Source organism: Macrobrachium rosenbergii, chromosome 4 (genome assembly GCF_040412425.1).
Source record: "Macrobrachium rosenbergii isolate ZJJX-2024 chromosome 4, ASM4041242v1, whole genome shotgun sequence".
Taxonomy (NCBI): Eukaryota; Metazoa; Arthropoda; class Malacostraca; order Decapoda; family Palaemonidae; genus Macrobrachium; species Macrobrachium rosenbergii.
In genome coordinates this window covers 30,348,890-30,363,062 of record NC_089744.1, presented here as the reverse complement: position 1 = coordinate 30,363,062, position 14,173 = coordinate 30,348,890, and the positions used below count along the sequence as shown (strand labels likewise).

Here is a 14,173-nt window from a genome sequence, read left to right as displayed (position 1 = left end):
TAAAATGGAGCACAAGAGAGGTGGGACAAGCAAACAGTGCTGCTGAAGAGTCACAGAAAATGAGGAAAAAGTGATTCATTACAGGCGTTTCGTTGTGGCTCAGACGTATAATCCTTTAATGGGTATTTTGGTATGAACATGCCTTTCTCACGATACATTTTGTGCTTTTGAAGGGTACGTATGTGTTCAAAAAAAAAAAAAAAGCTTGACAGATGGTAATCAAAGTCAACTAGTAATGGCCTTATATTTCACATCTTGGCTACTGAAGACGACAGTTTAGGGAAGTATGGTGTCTTCTAAACATTGTGGTCGGGGCTAGTGCCGTCAGTAGGTGCACAGGCATCACTTAAGGTTCTTTGCAGCGTTCCTTCAGTCCCTAGCTGCAACCCCTTTAATTATTTTTACTGTACCTCCATCCATAGCTCTTTCTTCCATTTTGCTATCCACTCTCTCCTTACAATTGTTTCATGGCGCAACGTTGCGAGGTTTTCCTCCTGTTACACCTTTCAAAACTTTCTACTCTCAATTTTCCTTTCGGTGCTGAATGACCTTACAGGTGCCAGCACTTAGCCTTTGGCCTGAATCCTTTATTCCATTCTATATCAAGAATCCTTGGCATGATACCAAAATGAAATTCGTTCAGTGAGGGATGATGTTGAAGCTAAAAGGAAACGACCTACTCATATAAGTATGATGTTTACTGTGCCGAGTCTTTACAATAACATAGCTGGCAATCTACATTTTCTCTAGGACATGAGATTCAGTAATTCATGTGAATAGACATTCCCAGAACGTAAAAAATAAAATAAAAAAAAAAGATCTTTAAGTAAATCTGATTTAATGGGGGCCCGTGAAGTCGCCGTTTCAAATGAAACAGCAAATGGCTAGGAACACAGATTCTCGTCGTTTGACAAAAAGAAGCTGAAGAATAAGCTGAGTTTACGTAAAATATTGACCGAAAAAAAAGCTTGAGTAAGAGGGCTAAATTTAATGTCAGTGGTAATCATCATAACCGCCAAAGCAGCATACTTGGGGCGAAACTTATAGTGAGAAATGACAGAGACTGAAAAGCGTTTCGATCGATTCCTTTACTTCTTCACTGCCTGTACGCCACCGGCGGCTCCTTCTGCGGGACCAAAGTTGCTCCCCGGGGAGGAAGGGTGGATGAACTTCACTTCGCCAGAGTGATTGACGTAGTACTGCAGGTGGCTGTACTTCTCAGGGTTGTTCAGGATCGTCCTGAGGACGAACTCGTCCGAAAGGTCCATCAGGCCAGAGTTGAGTATGCGCCTCAGGTCTTCAACTTTCTGAGATCTGGTGCTAGCGATCTGTGGGGAAATGTGAAATATGGTGTCATAGTGTGTTGGTGAATGCTTGAATTTTTTTCCCTGAATCTCTGTTACGTTAACAATTCCCCCTGCCCCTCCGTCTCTCGTTTTCTTCTTCTTTTTAATTTGTTATTTACCAAAACCTTTGGGGTAGTATCTGATACCCTTGTCACTTAAAGAAAACTTTTATTTCCTTGCCTGTGTTCCAGCATTTTTGTTGGTCATACGCTTTCCTCTCGTTTGTACTCATCCTTTAACTTACCTGAATACGCCCTAATGTGTTAAGCGGAAGCTCCTCTGAGCTATCAGAGCAGGTTAAAGCAGTTATGCAAAATCAGATAGTTCACCATTTCTCCTACTTACCCCTCCGGGGACACCTGTGGGAAGAAAAACAGGAATAAGATGAGTATCGACTGCTTCTTGGAGCCTCGACTGGACTCATTTACTGCTTATAGAGACTCATATTACTTATATGCACTTATATGTTACTTGTATACAATTATATACACTAAAAATCCTACGAATTCTTTTCTGTTAGGCTCGAAACGCATCCCGTCTGCGCGTCTGTATATTTTGGTATGACTTCGTTCGAGCAAATAACTATGTTTAGTCGATGTTCAGGAATGTAGTAACTCTCAGGGGAGCATATTTCGGTGATGGAAACTCTTCATGTTGTTACATAACTGCGGGCCATTTTTTTGACCTGAGATATTGTGAAATTTTGATAGGCACTGTGACTTCTCGAGTTCCTCACACTTTTTCAAATGAGTCTGTAACCACGAGCTTCGAACCCAAATGATTAGCGCAAAATCTAATCACTCATCACAGGTCACAAGTTCTTTTGCACACTGAAGATCTCCACAACATTCAAAGTCTGGTGTAGAAACTTACGTGCTCGGTTTGGCTTTTTTTTTTCTTTTAATTAGAAATCAAAATTGATGTTACGTCTACACCCCTTCCTTTCGTTTCCTTTACTGTCTCCCCCCTTCTTCAGATATCTTTTATATTTTCTTCGTCTCATGGAATTCTTGATATTTTCCTTGTCAACTTCTATTTGGTCAGCTGTCAGAGACGTCATTGTCACAGGTCATTTGTCACTGAACACTTGTGACTCACCTGACGGTATCCACTCCAGAGACACATCCGGCACACCGCGTTCTAGAGAGTTGCTGTCGAACAAACCATGTTATAAAAATTAGTAAAGCTTCGAAATAAAAGTATTGCAAGTTGGAAAAAATTAAAATACAAATTTGGAAGTTGAAAAAAAATGAAATACAAGTATTGCAAGTTTAAAAACTGAAACAAAAGTATTGCAAGTTGAAAAACTGAAACAAAAGAATTGCAAGTTGAAAAACTGAAATTTTTTTTGCAAGTTGAAAAACTGAAACAAAAGTATTGCAAGTTGAAAAACTGAAACAAAAGCATTGCAAGCTGAAAACTGAAACAAAAGTATCGCAATTTGAAAAAATCGAAATGCCTGCTGGTTTCGAAAATGAGGCTGAAACTCGTTCCAATTCAAATGAAAATCAATACAAAATCGTGATCATAAAAAGCCTGCTGCTTTCCGATGGGACAGTTTGTCATTGACTTACTCGTAGGTGAGGACGTATCTCCCATTTTGCGGGAAGGCAGCAACAGCTGCCGCAAGCATCAGGGAAACCTGCAAGGAAATAGGTAAATCCCTCAATATGTCTACACTGAAATGTTCGAAAATTGAGTTCCACTGATAGCCAGTGCAGTCACATATGGGCATTGAAATCCACCAACTTTAAAGGCACTGTTATTCTGTGCAAGCAAGCAAAAATTTTCAGTGAAACCTACAGGATTGTATGGAGATAATATTCGGTTCGGAAAAATCTACGGCTCATTCTACAAAATTGTGTATACAGTACTTATATCTGCTCCACTAAGGATCTATTGCCTTGCAACTGAAAACCGACAATTTTATTCTGTCCCTTTGAATATCTATAGTGACGCCTACAAACCAGACTCATATTCCGTTCAGCTACAAACCTACAATGGAATCTGCAAACCTTCAAATCACCAAAATTCTTGTCATTCAAAAATGTACAGTGAAGTCTACAAGTTTTTTGTATCATTACTATAATTCAGCCAAAAATCTACAGTAGATTTTCGGCTGAATAATAGTAGACACAAAAACTTGCAGCCTTCAATGCAAAATCCACAAACTTGAGTCTCACTGATATGCTGTTGAGTCCAAGGTGAGGTGTTTGTTCGTGTGTATGCCGGTTCTAGGTTATCCCATAATATGCATAAGATAATAAGCATTTATTCGTCTAAATATAGCTCGGACAATAGTGTCTGCATGTACGCATTACCATATAATCTCAAAACGTATGGTTTACATTCCAAAGTCACTCTTTAGGATATCCACACTCATGTCAGTCAGTTTCTGTCCCTCTAACTTTTGAAAACATAAACACCCAGATTACTACTGTCAATCGTTTGCCATTTTTTTAAAATCGCACTCGATGTTCTGACTATACCAATGTAAGGAAGTACTCACAACTAAGATAAAAAGATAATCATAAAAACAAAACTATAGAACCACGGCCTTAAAAATGTTTCACAGATATGCCAAAAATGTTTGTGTAAACTAAATCATGTCACTGGTGTATCCTAATTTCTGTGGAAAAGTTAGAAGTACGAAATATGTCTCTGACAGCCGTAGGGTTCACGTGATACTTACGACGAGGACCTTCATTTTGTGACGCAAAGAAGAGGAGGTCAAACGCTTTTCCTTCTCGTAAGGAATCTGATGCAGTAGCGCCGCCGATTGGGTTTATATATCCCGACCGGGAAACCAGTTCACTTTTTTTCATCCCTTCGTTGCTCATCTTTGGAGATGTTACTGGGGATGACGAGCGCGTCTTCTTCTTCTTCTTCATTTCCCGAATCTTCTTCTTATGCTTCTTCTTCTTATTATTATTATTATTTCTCTAGCCTCCTCCTTTTTGTCCCTTTTGCTGCCGAGGGGCGAGGCGTTGGTTTCTTACGATGCGTCACGCGTTGCGCTTAAAAAATCTTGTATGTGACAGATCACTCTATTGGCGTTGAAATCTCCGGACAGCAAGGTGAAATTAGTAACAACCCTGTTTTATTGTCCCTTATTCATGACCATATTAGCGTCATCAGCTTCCTGATTAAACACTATAAAAAGAAGGACAGAAAAACCAGTAAACCCAAAAGCAAGGAGGAATCGCTGCATCATACAAATTAATAATAATAAAAAAAGGGGGGTGACTTTGAGGACGTAACCGCGATGTATTCGGGATTTTTCGAGTCTCGTCCCGAAAGGTCAAACGGTGATCGAAGCTCTCGCATTCTACTTTTTATAGCGACAGAAGTTCCCTCTGTGGTGGATCCCGTCGTCTGGAGATTGCGTGAAGAAGAGTCGTCGTGGAATTTGGTTTTCTGCCGAGATCTAGACCTGCTGGGATTCTTGGTCAAGTTTAAGGTCGTCGAGTTTGCCTTACATTCGTCTTCGTCAGCCATTAAGGAAAATGGCCGACGCATGAATGCATCGTTTATATTCTTTACGCATTCAGAGTTTTTGTTAGAGTCGGCCCTCTCCCTACACGTGCACACACACACACACACACACATATATAAGCCATTTCATAGAATTAAGGTATGAAAGAAAATTCATGATCTTTATTTACATTAACCGGTTAATAATAAAAAAAATGCTATCGTAGACATTGGTTAAGAAATGCTGGTTTTTACCTTCTATAACGTGAAAATCACAACTAAACTATAAAAAGAACTGAAATGCATCATGTTACATCAGAAACTGCTCATTAAGATAACATCAGAGCAGTAAATATCTTACAAAATACAACAGAGGATGAATCGGAGAATCTTCGCAGTAAAAGAAAAAAAAAAAAAATACTGATAGGGTGTGGTCACCATTGCTGGTGAATCAAGTGATCTCGACTCCCGCGCAGGCCTAGTAACCTTCATATTATTCTCTTCTTTTTCGTCTTCTCTTTTTCGGCCTTATTCTTATGTCCCCGGGGGTTGCATGGAGAAATACGAAGATCCTTCCTATATTCATACCCTTTCAGTTAGGTGTTGGTGAAACAAGGATTGCAGCAGGCGCACCCACCCACGTACTCTTCAACCTGACGCGATCCCATTACTGGAAGAGAAACGTGAATGCCTCGATATCAGCGTAGGCAAGACTCGAGCATACAGTACATGCTACGCTCTTTTTTATTCCAACCCAGAAAACCGGTAGTTATTCTTTAATCATCATATTCTCACTGAAAATTTCTCTTCACTTTGTAAGTCATCTTCGTCTGCCTCATCTTAGGACTGCAAATCATGTTTTATTTTCTGTCAACCTCCCTCCCTTCCTGCATTTTCTAACCGTAACCGAACCATCTCAAAACACTCTGGTCAAGCGTTTCATGTCTGTTAAACATTCACCCACATCTTTTTCGAGTCTCTAGTTCAAAAAATCTTTACTTTATGTACAATACACAAATAATAAACGCTTAGCATCCTTACATCTTACATAGAAATGAAAGTTGGTTCAATATTCCCTGAATCAATTCTAACCTCGGCCTCATTTACCTCATAAGTAACCTCGTACACGCATTCACGTTCTCCTTTTTACAAGCACTTTCATTCTCTTTCGCTCACCTCTGTAGTTTCTCGTCACTCGCCCATTAACTTTGCTCCTACATCTCCTGCCCTCTTCTGACTTCTCACATCACTCTGTTGTTAAAGGTTTCCGATAGCCTTAGACTAGAATTCTTTTTCTCTTTTACTTTTCTGTAAAAGATAACTATTGTGACGGCTTTGTCTGCCCGTCCTCACTTTTTCTGTCCGCCCTCAGATCTTAAAAACTACCAAGGATAGAAGGCTGCAAATTGCCATGTAGATCATCCAACCGCCAATCATCAAAAATACCAAATTGCAGCTCTCTTGCCTCAGTAGTTTTTATTTTATTTAAGGTTAAAGTTAGCCATAATCGTACTTCTGGCACCGCTATAGGTACCAAAGACACAGGCCACCACCGGACCGTGGCTGAGGCCACCACCAGACCGTGGGTAAGTTTCATGGGCCTCTGCTAGGAGTTTCATGGACGTGGCTGAAAAGTTTCATATAGCATTATACGCTGTACAGAAAACTCGATTGCGCCGAAGAAACTTCGGCGCATTTTTACCTTGTTTATTTCTTAAATACAAACTTGGATTGTGTAGCAAGTACTGGATCAAAGGTGAGTGAAGGAAGACTGCGTCCATTTTCAGTTGGGGGCGTTACGATGACTTAGGTATCAGTATCTAAAGTTAAATCATTCTATTTATGCCCTAAGCCTGGTCGACCATGTCTCTAAGATGAATTAACTGGTGGCGGGGGGAAGACATCAGATGATAATAGAAATAGTAATAGCTGGATTTGCCTTTAGAACGGCTGCAGTTCCGTCGTAACTCAATAATGTTTTGCATTTGGTGCTACGCCTACCAGTCTCGTAGGAGGAGTGAGACCTTGGGGGTGTGGTCGACGAGAAAAGCGTTGAAGCACCTTTGGGGAACACAAGTTTGAGAGGTCTTTCCTCTCTCTAAAGATTAGAACCAGTCATCAAAGCCTCTAATGCCCTCACAAAGATACTGCAGTTTGAAGACTATAAAGTTGCCTTCTGTTTTGCACTTCCAACAAATACAGAGCTAGGCGAACATGGGTGGAGCGACCTCAGCCTACAGATGCGAGTTTCGGGAATTGGTAAAATGAGCTTTGGGACTTCACATCTTCCAGAGAATGGATGGTGTCTGGGAACACGAGTGCAAAGGTTTTTAAAAAAAATCGAAGACTGACAAACACATATGTGCTGTAGAGATCAAAAAATTAAAAAAAAAAAAAAAAAAAGACGGGAGATATAGGTATAATTCAGAGAGGAAAAAAATGAAAAAAAAAAACTAGTCTTATATCAGTGGAAAGAAGGATGAATTACAGATACAGAATGTGCATGTATATAATCATCATACCCTGTTGCTAGATACCAATAAAGATGAGGATTTGTCCAGATTATTCAAGCCACTCTGAAATAAGCAATAATTTTTTTTATTGTCTGAGAGGATACTCCAGATTTATTTTTATTTTAGATTTCAAAAAAATACTGAAAATGAGTATCTGGATGGTACATGACATTTGGTGTAGGTTTCTCTCTCTCTCTCTCTCTCTCTCTCTCTCTCTCTCTCTCTCTCTCTCTCTCTCTCTCTCTCTCTCTCTCTCTCGCACCACGAAATGATATTTCAACACGCCTTCGAATGACAAGGTTCGTATGTTTCACTTTTCCTGGAATGGCCAGGTTATTGAAGGGCTTATATTCGTAAATGTTTAGCTGGTAGTCCTTATTTCATTTACAGTTTTCGTTTTTCCCAAAAATCTATTAATGCAGTTGAACAGTGGGTATTCATTTTGTGGTAATGTTGAAGATTGGCCGAGTTTGGCATGACAGTAAAAAGTGTAAACTCTCTCTCTCTCTCTCTCTCTCTCTCTCTCTCTCTCTCTATTCATTGCTGCGATTTGCAGTGGTGACCCAGAAGCTGCTCCAGTGACTGGGCAGATAATGCCTTCCAGAAGTCAAGAGTTTCATTGCCAAGGTCACCACAGAGGTATCACTTGTTAACTGGTAATACCGTGCCCGGAAGCTACCGAAGTGCAGATACGATATATCATTTTTCACCCTACAATTTAGGTGTGTTCAAATGAATGGTTACTGATCCTCAATGCAGTTTTGCAATGCTTTGTCTTACTTGGAGAGACTTCATCAGATTTCATCACGAATAAAGTGGCAATCATTCAATATACAATTCGGTTACCAAAACGGGGTTTAGTATTTAGATGATAAATCTATGTCTGCAGAATGAAAACAAAAATGTCTTTTCTTTTTTTTTCCTCATGACCCTTTGTGAATAACTTTAGCAGAAAGGATTTAAAAGAAATTCAGATATGGCGCACACACATGCGCAGCACACGCACACACACACAGAGAGAGAGAGAGAGAGAGAGAGAGAGAGAGAGAAAGAGAGGCTCATACTTACATAAATTCATTCTAGGTCAACAGCCTATAGCCAGACCAATCGCTTTGCATTGCTTCTCGTAACTTGGAATCTAATCTTTTGTTTCAAATGCACTTCTGGTACTGGTGGGAGCCTGTTTTACTGTTTCATGCGAAATCATTCACATGGACGTATAATTTACTTGAAGAAAAATACAAAAAGTTTTCAAAATCATTGAGTAACGAATCTCTCTCTCTCTCTCTCTCTCTCTCTCTCTCTCTCTCTCTCTCTCTCTCTCTCTCTGTATATATATCTATTTACCTTTCTATATATATATATATATATATATATATATATATATATATATATATATATATATATATATATATATATATATGTGTGTGTGTGTGTGTGTGTGTGTGTGTGTATGTATGTACCATATGTATGTACACACACACACACACACACACACACACATATATATATATATATATATATATATATATATATATATATATATATATATATATATATTTAGTGGCAAATGCTGAAGGCATGCTAAGAGCGCTGTTTGCTTTGCTTTTAGCGTAGTGGTATGTAAGATTATTGAAATAATGGCACTTTAATATTGCCACCAATATTTAGTTAAGTATATGCTCCACTCAAGTAAATATGCTACCATGACTAGTGCATCACAAATAAGCATTAAAATAAAAACTCGGACATACAAGACAATACTGTAGAATAAAATACGCATTTATCATGAATCGTTTCAGCAAAAACTGGGTCTGGCTCCACTGTACTATAAAGGAGCTTCTTTAGCTGTCAGTTTGCTAAGTGTTTCTCATTCCAGTGCTTCCAATGGATGTTATAAGAATGGTATTACTGAAACTTAATAATAGTTTAAACGCTCTTCATAGTCCAGGGACAACCCTGGTTTCGTTACGAAGACAATCATCACTGAAATTAAACTCTGTTTGGGCCTCCCTGAAGTAATTAAACTGGCAAAGCTGATCGTCACTCTACCTGCTGCAGGTGGTATTACAGAAAGGAATTTCTCTGATCTTCAGATAATCAAAACCTCCTCCAGAAGCACATGAGGGCTACGAAGACTGTCAGTTGGTAAAAAAAATCTCCGCTCTAGTACCTGAAAATAACAAATTTTGTGGTGAAATGATAGAAACTTATTTGAAAATAAAAAATAAAAACTCAGAGATTAGAATTCAGCTATGAATAAAATCCTGAAGAAGGAAATATAAAGGGAAAAGAAATTAAAGGGAAAAGAAAGGTAAGTTCTGTGCATTTTCGCACTTTCGTATAGGCTACCTCTGTGTCAAGACCAGAAGTGAAACCAGTTTTATTGCATAAAAGCCCAACAACATTCAGTAGGTGCTTGAAGCCTCACCCATGTTGACACCGGGACATACCCGATCGGCGTAGTTCCCCGGCGGACCAGCTTATTCGTCGTCGAAAATAACAAAAAGCTTCACAAGATACTTTCTGACTTGACTGGTCATAGCAGACATTGGTTACCGAGGTAACTGCCCTTTCATGAGTTTACTTTGTAATTTTCTGAAAGACATGAAAAGCTCCTTTGTTCCACAGGCTACGATTTCTCTCTCTCTCTCTCTCTCTCTCTCTCTCTCTCTCTCTCATTTTTTTATACAATGCGTATACTAAAATGCTAAGAGAGATACAATGTATATCACATAACCATACGTAGATAGATAATGCGTATACTAAAATGCTAAGAGAGATACAATGTATATCACATAACCATACGTAGATAGAACTCCTATTCTACACCACCATGATGGATTCTTGAAACATAGGTGTAAAGCATCGCTAGATTAAGCAGACTTTGATTTGGAACAACTTCATCAGCTTTGCGTGTTGCCTATAGGGTATCTTGAATGCTCAAGTGTGTGATATAGGTCTACTGGTCTCTTGTGGTCGCCAGAAGAGTTGGAAGACCCAGACCTACTTGAATGTGAACCACGAGAAGGACGGCTGGAGACAAATGGAAATTTCTGGGAGACAGAGCAAAGGAAACACGTGAGGGGCGGAATTTCACAGAGGCCCTTTATGTCACGCGGTGTTGGAGACGAAGATGGAGATATATATTTATGGTGTATATAGTCGAGTGATACCTAGCAAGCGGAATGACGTCATGTTTATGAAATAAAAACTCCTTACTTAGAACACTTCAAGGACATTACAGTCCATTTTTCATTCAGCAGTGCATATTACACCATATGCAAATTAGGATTTAGCTGTCGCATGGAAGCCAGCAGCAACACCGAGTAGGTGCAGAGCATTGGTACTACCTACAGACAGTTCGTCCTTTTTACAATATGTAGCTCCGACTCCCTTTACTTTGATTAAAAACCTTGCTACTTGCTCAGTTGAGGTTTGTGGTTCTTTTACATTAGTGATTTTTTTTTTATTCAGCCTTTGGAGGCTCTCAAACTTAAATACATGTCGAGTATTTATTTTTTTAGTTGCATTTAAATTTCAGCTTATTTAATCTGAACTTCATAAATTAAATTCATCTATACTCTCGTTTTTATTTTTGCCTCTCTCATCGGTGAACCCCAGGTTAGTCATTTTGTTCTTGCCTTCTGTATTCTTTCAATTTCCCTGGTAAATCCTGTCTTTTATTTCCAAGCCTTATCGTCTTAATCGACGATTTCTCCTTCTTCTTCATTTTTTTTTTTTTAAGTCTAGGGCTTCTGGCCCTTCTCCCATCATCTGTACACTCTGGTTTTCGATACATTTTGTCGGTCGTTAAGCAGATCGGGTAATCTCACCTTGGAGTGACCTCAGTCAGTTTCTCGTTCAGTTCTCCAAGAGTAACTTTATTTCCCACAAAAACCTAGTCTCCCCCCCCCCAACACTAGTAGCCAAGGTATCCCCCCACAACATTTTTACCTAGAGGCTTCTTCCTACCTCCGCCGCTTCAGGTCTGAGCTATATTTATTATTTTTTTTTCTTGTTGCTTTACCTCCTCCTATCGAGGGAATTTTCCCGCCTCACCCACTCCATCTTCATCTCCACCCATAAAGTGTTTAGGCTGTTCGGTGAACTGAATTCCTTGCTGGACATTACACCTCTCTTGTGCAACCAGGAGCACTGAGCATTGCACTGAAATAGTGTGTGTGTGTGTGTGTGTGTGTGTGTGTGTGTGTGTGTGTGTGTGTGTGTGTGTGTGTGTGTTATGCGCCATTCGTCCAGGACTGCCGGATTAGCCGGGACAGGCCCGATTCTAAGTCTAAGTTTTTATCCCAACCCTTTGAGAGAGAGAGAGAGAGAGAGAGAGAGAGAGAGAGAGAGAGAGAGAGAGAGAGAGACCTTTATAACAAAGAACTTTTAAATTTGCCCTTTTCTTAAACTTGTTATGCAGCTTCTAGTGCTTCAAAATGTATACAAAATCCGGTTAGGCAACGATGTCTCTGATTCATGTTTCCTGGATCGTGGTCGGTTTGGTTGTGTTACAAAACTCGTACTATAGTTTGACGTCACAAGGGCGTCAAAATTTCACCATTTGACAGAAATCCTTCCTGAAACAGAAAAAAAAAAAAAAAAATTCCTCAATTTTTCCACCTTGCAGAATTAGAGTGGAATGTTTTCTCTTGGGAGGATTTTTCATGACTTTCATCATTTTCCCTAAAAAAAGAAAGTAGAAAGTGATGTGTAGGTATATATTTGTGTGTGTGTATATATATGTATATATATATAAATATATATATATATGTATATATATATATATATATATATATATATATATATATATATATATATATATATATATACATATACATACATATATACATACATATAGGAGAAAGAGACCTCTTTGATTCCTAGATTTGTCATGGCTTGGTGGTTATATGTAAGTCACAAGGCTTATAATCCAGCGACACTAAATGTACATACACTGTACAATAAAAAGAGCTCAGTACAAAGGAAATAAAAACAAGAGCAGAGTTCCTAGTCACTTTAAAGACAAGAAGTTTGATAAAGAAAAACTAATATCTGTTACGACGCAATTCTGAAGGGAAACTGAGGACGTTGGGAAACTTGAACTTACAGTATTAAGTCCAATGAGGAGTTTCTCTCTCTCTCTCCCTCTGTGTGTGTGTGTGTGCTTGCCTGTGATATTTGCATAGGTTCTCTCTCTCTCTCTCTCTCTCTCTCTCTCTCTCTCTCTCTCTCTCTCTCTCTCTCTCTCTCTCTGCTTACCTGTGATATTTATATAATTTCTCTCTCCCTCTCTCTCTACTTACCTGTGATGTTTGTATAAGCTCACTCTCTCTCTGCTTGCCTGTAACTTTTGTATAGATTATCTCTCTCTCTCTCTCTCTCTCTCTCTCTCTCTCTCTCTCTCTCTCTCTCTCTCTGCTTGTCTGTGATTTTTGTATAGATTCTCTCTCTCTTTCTTGAACAATCGAGGAGCGTTCGAGTCTGGGCAGGTTAGGCAAACAAAAACACCTCATTACTTTCGGTCCAAGAAGCAAAATTATAGACTTACCTTATTATACACAGTCTATACGAGATTCTCAATATGGCAACACTGAAACAAACAACATTTACAAAAGGGGTTGCTATAACTGTGGTGAACATAATCGTGGACAAGAAAATTGCCGTTACGATCACACAATTAGGCGCAATTAATTGTTATAACTATGGTCACGAAAGCCGTATGTACAATGTACATGATTATTAGGCGATAGAAAAAAATGAGCCTTTAACAATTAAGGGTTTAAATTGTCAGTCTGTTGCCATTTCGAAGAAACAGATTTTATGTTACGGGAAGGAGATATTGACATTTTATACATATGTGTGACATTGCTTGACTCTTCACTAGATGATAAAATTTTACGTTGTCAGATGTGATGCAGGAATACGTATGTACAGTACATTCGTGAAAACCTGAAATTCTCAAATATAGATAATGACGTTGAAAATTCTGAGGGTATTGAGGATGTGTGGTTGCAGGTTCAATACAGAAAATTTCCTTCTTTCATAATCGACTGTATATACCGACGCGCCAAGGCACTCGCGTTTCTAAAAAAATAAGTGTTGCAAAAACACGTCTGTTTTTATTTTGGGTGTTTTAAATGATAACCTTTTAGAGAAGGGAAATCATGTTAAGGGAATTATTAAGAGATTAAACCTGGAGCAGGTCATTGACTAATCAACCAAAATAACTGAGAAGTCCTCTACCTTATTAGATGTCATCACAAAGAAACTGGAAATGATAGTGAGAATAAATTTAATGCCAAGCCCTATAGCAGATCCATGAAGTAATATCTGTTACCGTTGATGTTAGAAACCCAAAACTTAAACCGAAATAAGAACTTTCAGAATCCTCTGATCAAAGTAAGAACAATCTCGTGCATGTCATCGTCTGGCTGCATTTGGTCGAGGTTTAAGATAAATAAAAGTCATCGTCAGTATTTGACCTTACCAAACTGAAAAACAAGGAAGCCTTAACCTTGAGCAGACTGCGTCCGTGGCTTATGTATTAGCCAAATATCAATAAAAATACACATGGAGGGCTATTAGTATCCTTTAGCTTAGTAGTGCCTGGAGCTTAACGGGGAACTCTCTCATCTAAGGTCATGAAAGCGAGAGAAAATGTGTTGACAAACATTTGCCATAGTGACCCTTCATTTCCTTGTTTATCTGGTTGTCTTCTATGGTAAGCGTCCAAGTGCCCAGCCTACGTCACAAAGATGCGCAGTATCGCCAGGACGGGCTAAGGGTAGACTATCCCTGTACTCTATTAATCCTGATACTGATGAGTAGCAT

At 39.0% G+C, this 14,173-nt stretch overlaps 1 protein-coding gene across 1 annotated transcript; it reads right to left on the bottom strand.

The window, feature by feature from the left end:
* Window positions 1-680: 680 nt before the first annotated feature.
* On the bottom strand, window positions 681-4,188 carry LOC136832014 (uncharacterized). Its single transcript, XM_067092502.1, has 5 exons — window positions 4,039-4,188; window positions 2,921-2,988; window positions 2,445-2,497; window positions 1,692-1,705; window positions 681-1,328 (listed from the first exon to the last, which is right to left on the bottom strand). The coding sequence occupies exons 1-5, from the start codon at window positions 4,051-4,053 to the stop codon at window positions 1,089-1,091; spliced, it is 390 nt and encodes a 129-aa protein (XP_066948603.1). The 5' UTR covers window positions 4,054-4,188; the 3' UTR covers window positions 681-1,088.
* Between the last annotated feature and the right edge of the window lie 9,985 nt (window positions 4,189-14,173).

What these genes read in the sequence shown, in the direction of transcription:
- LOC136832014 (XM_067092502.1), bottom strand. An exon ending in AGATACGTCCTCACCTACGA is followed by an intron (nt 2,498 to 2,920) that starts GTAAGTCAATGA and finishes TTTGTTCGACAG; the next exon opens with CAACTCTCTAGAACGCGGTG.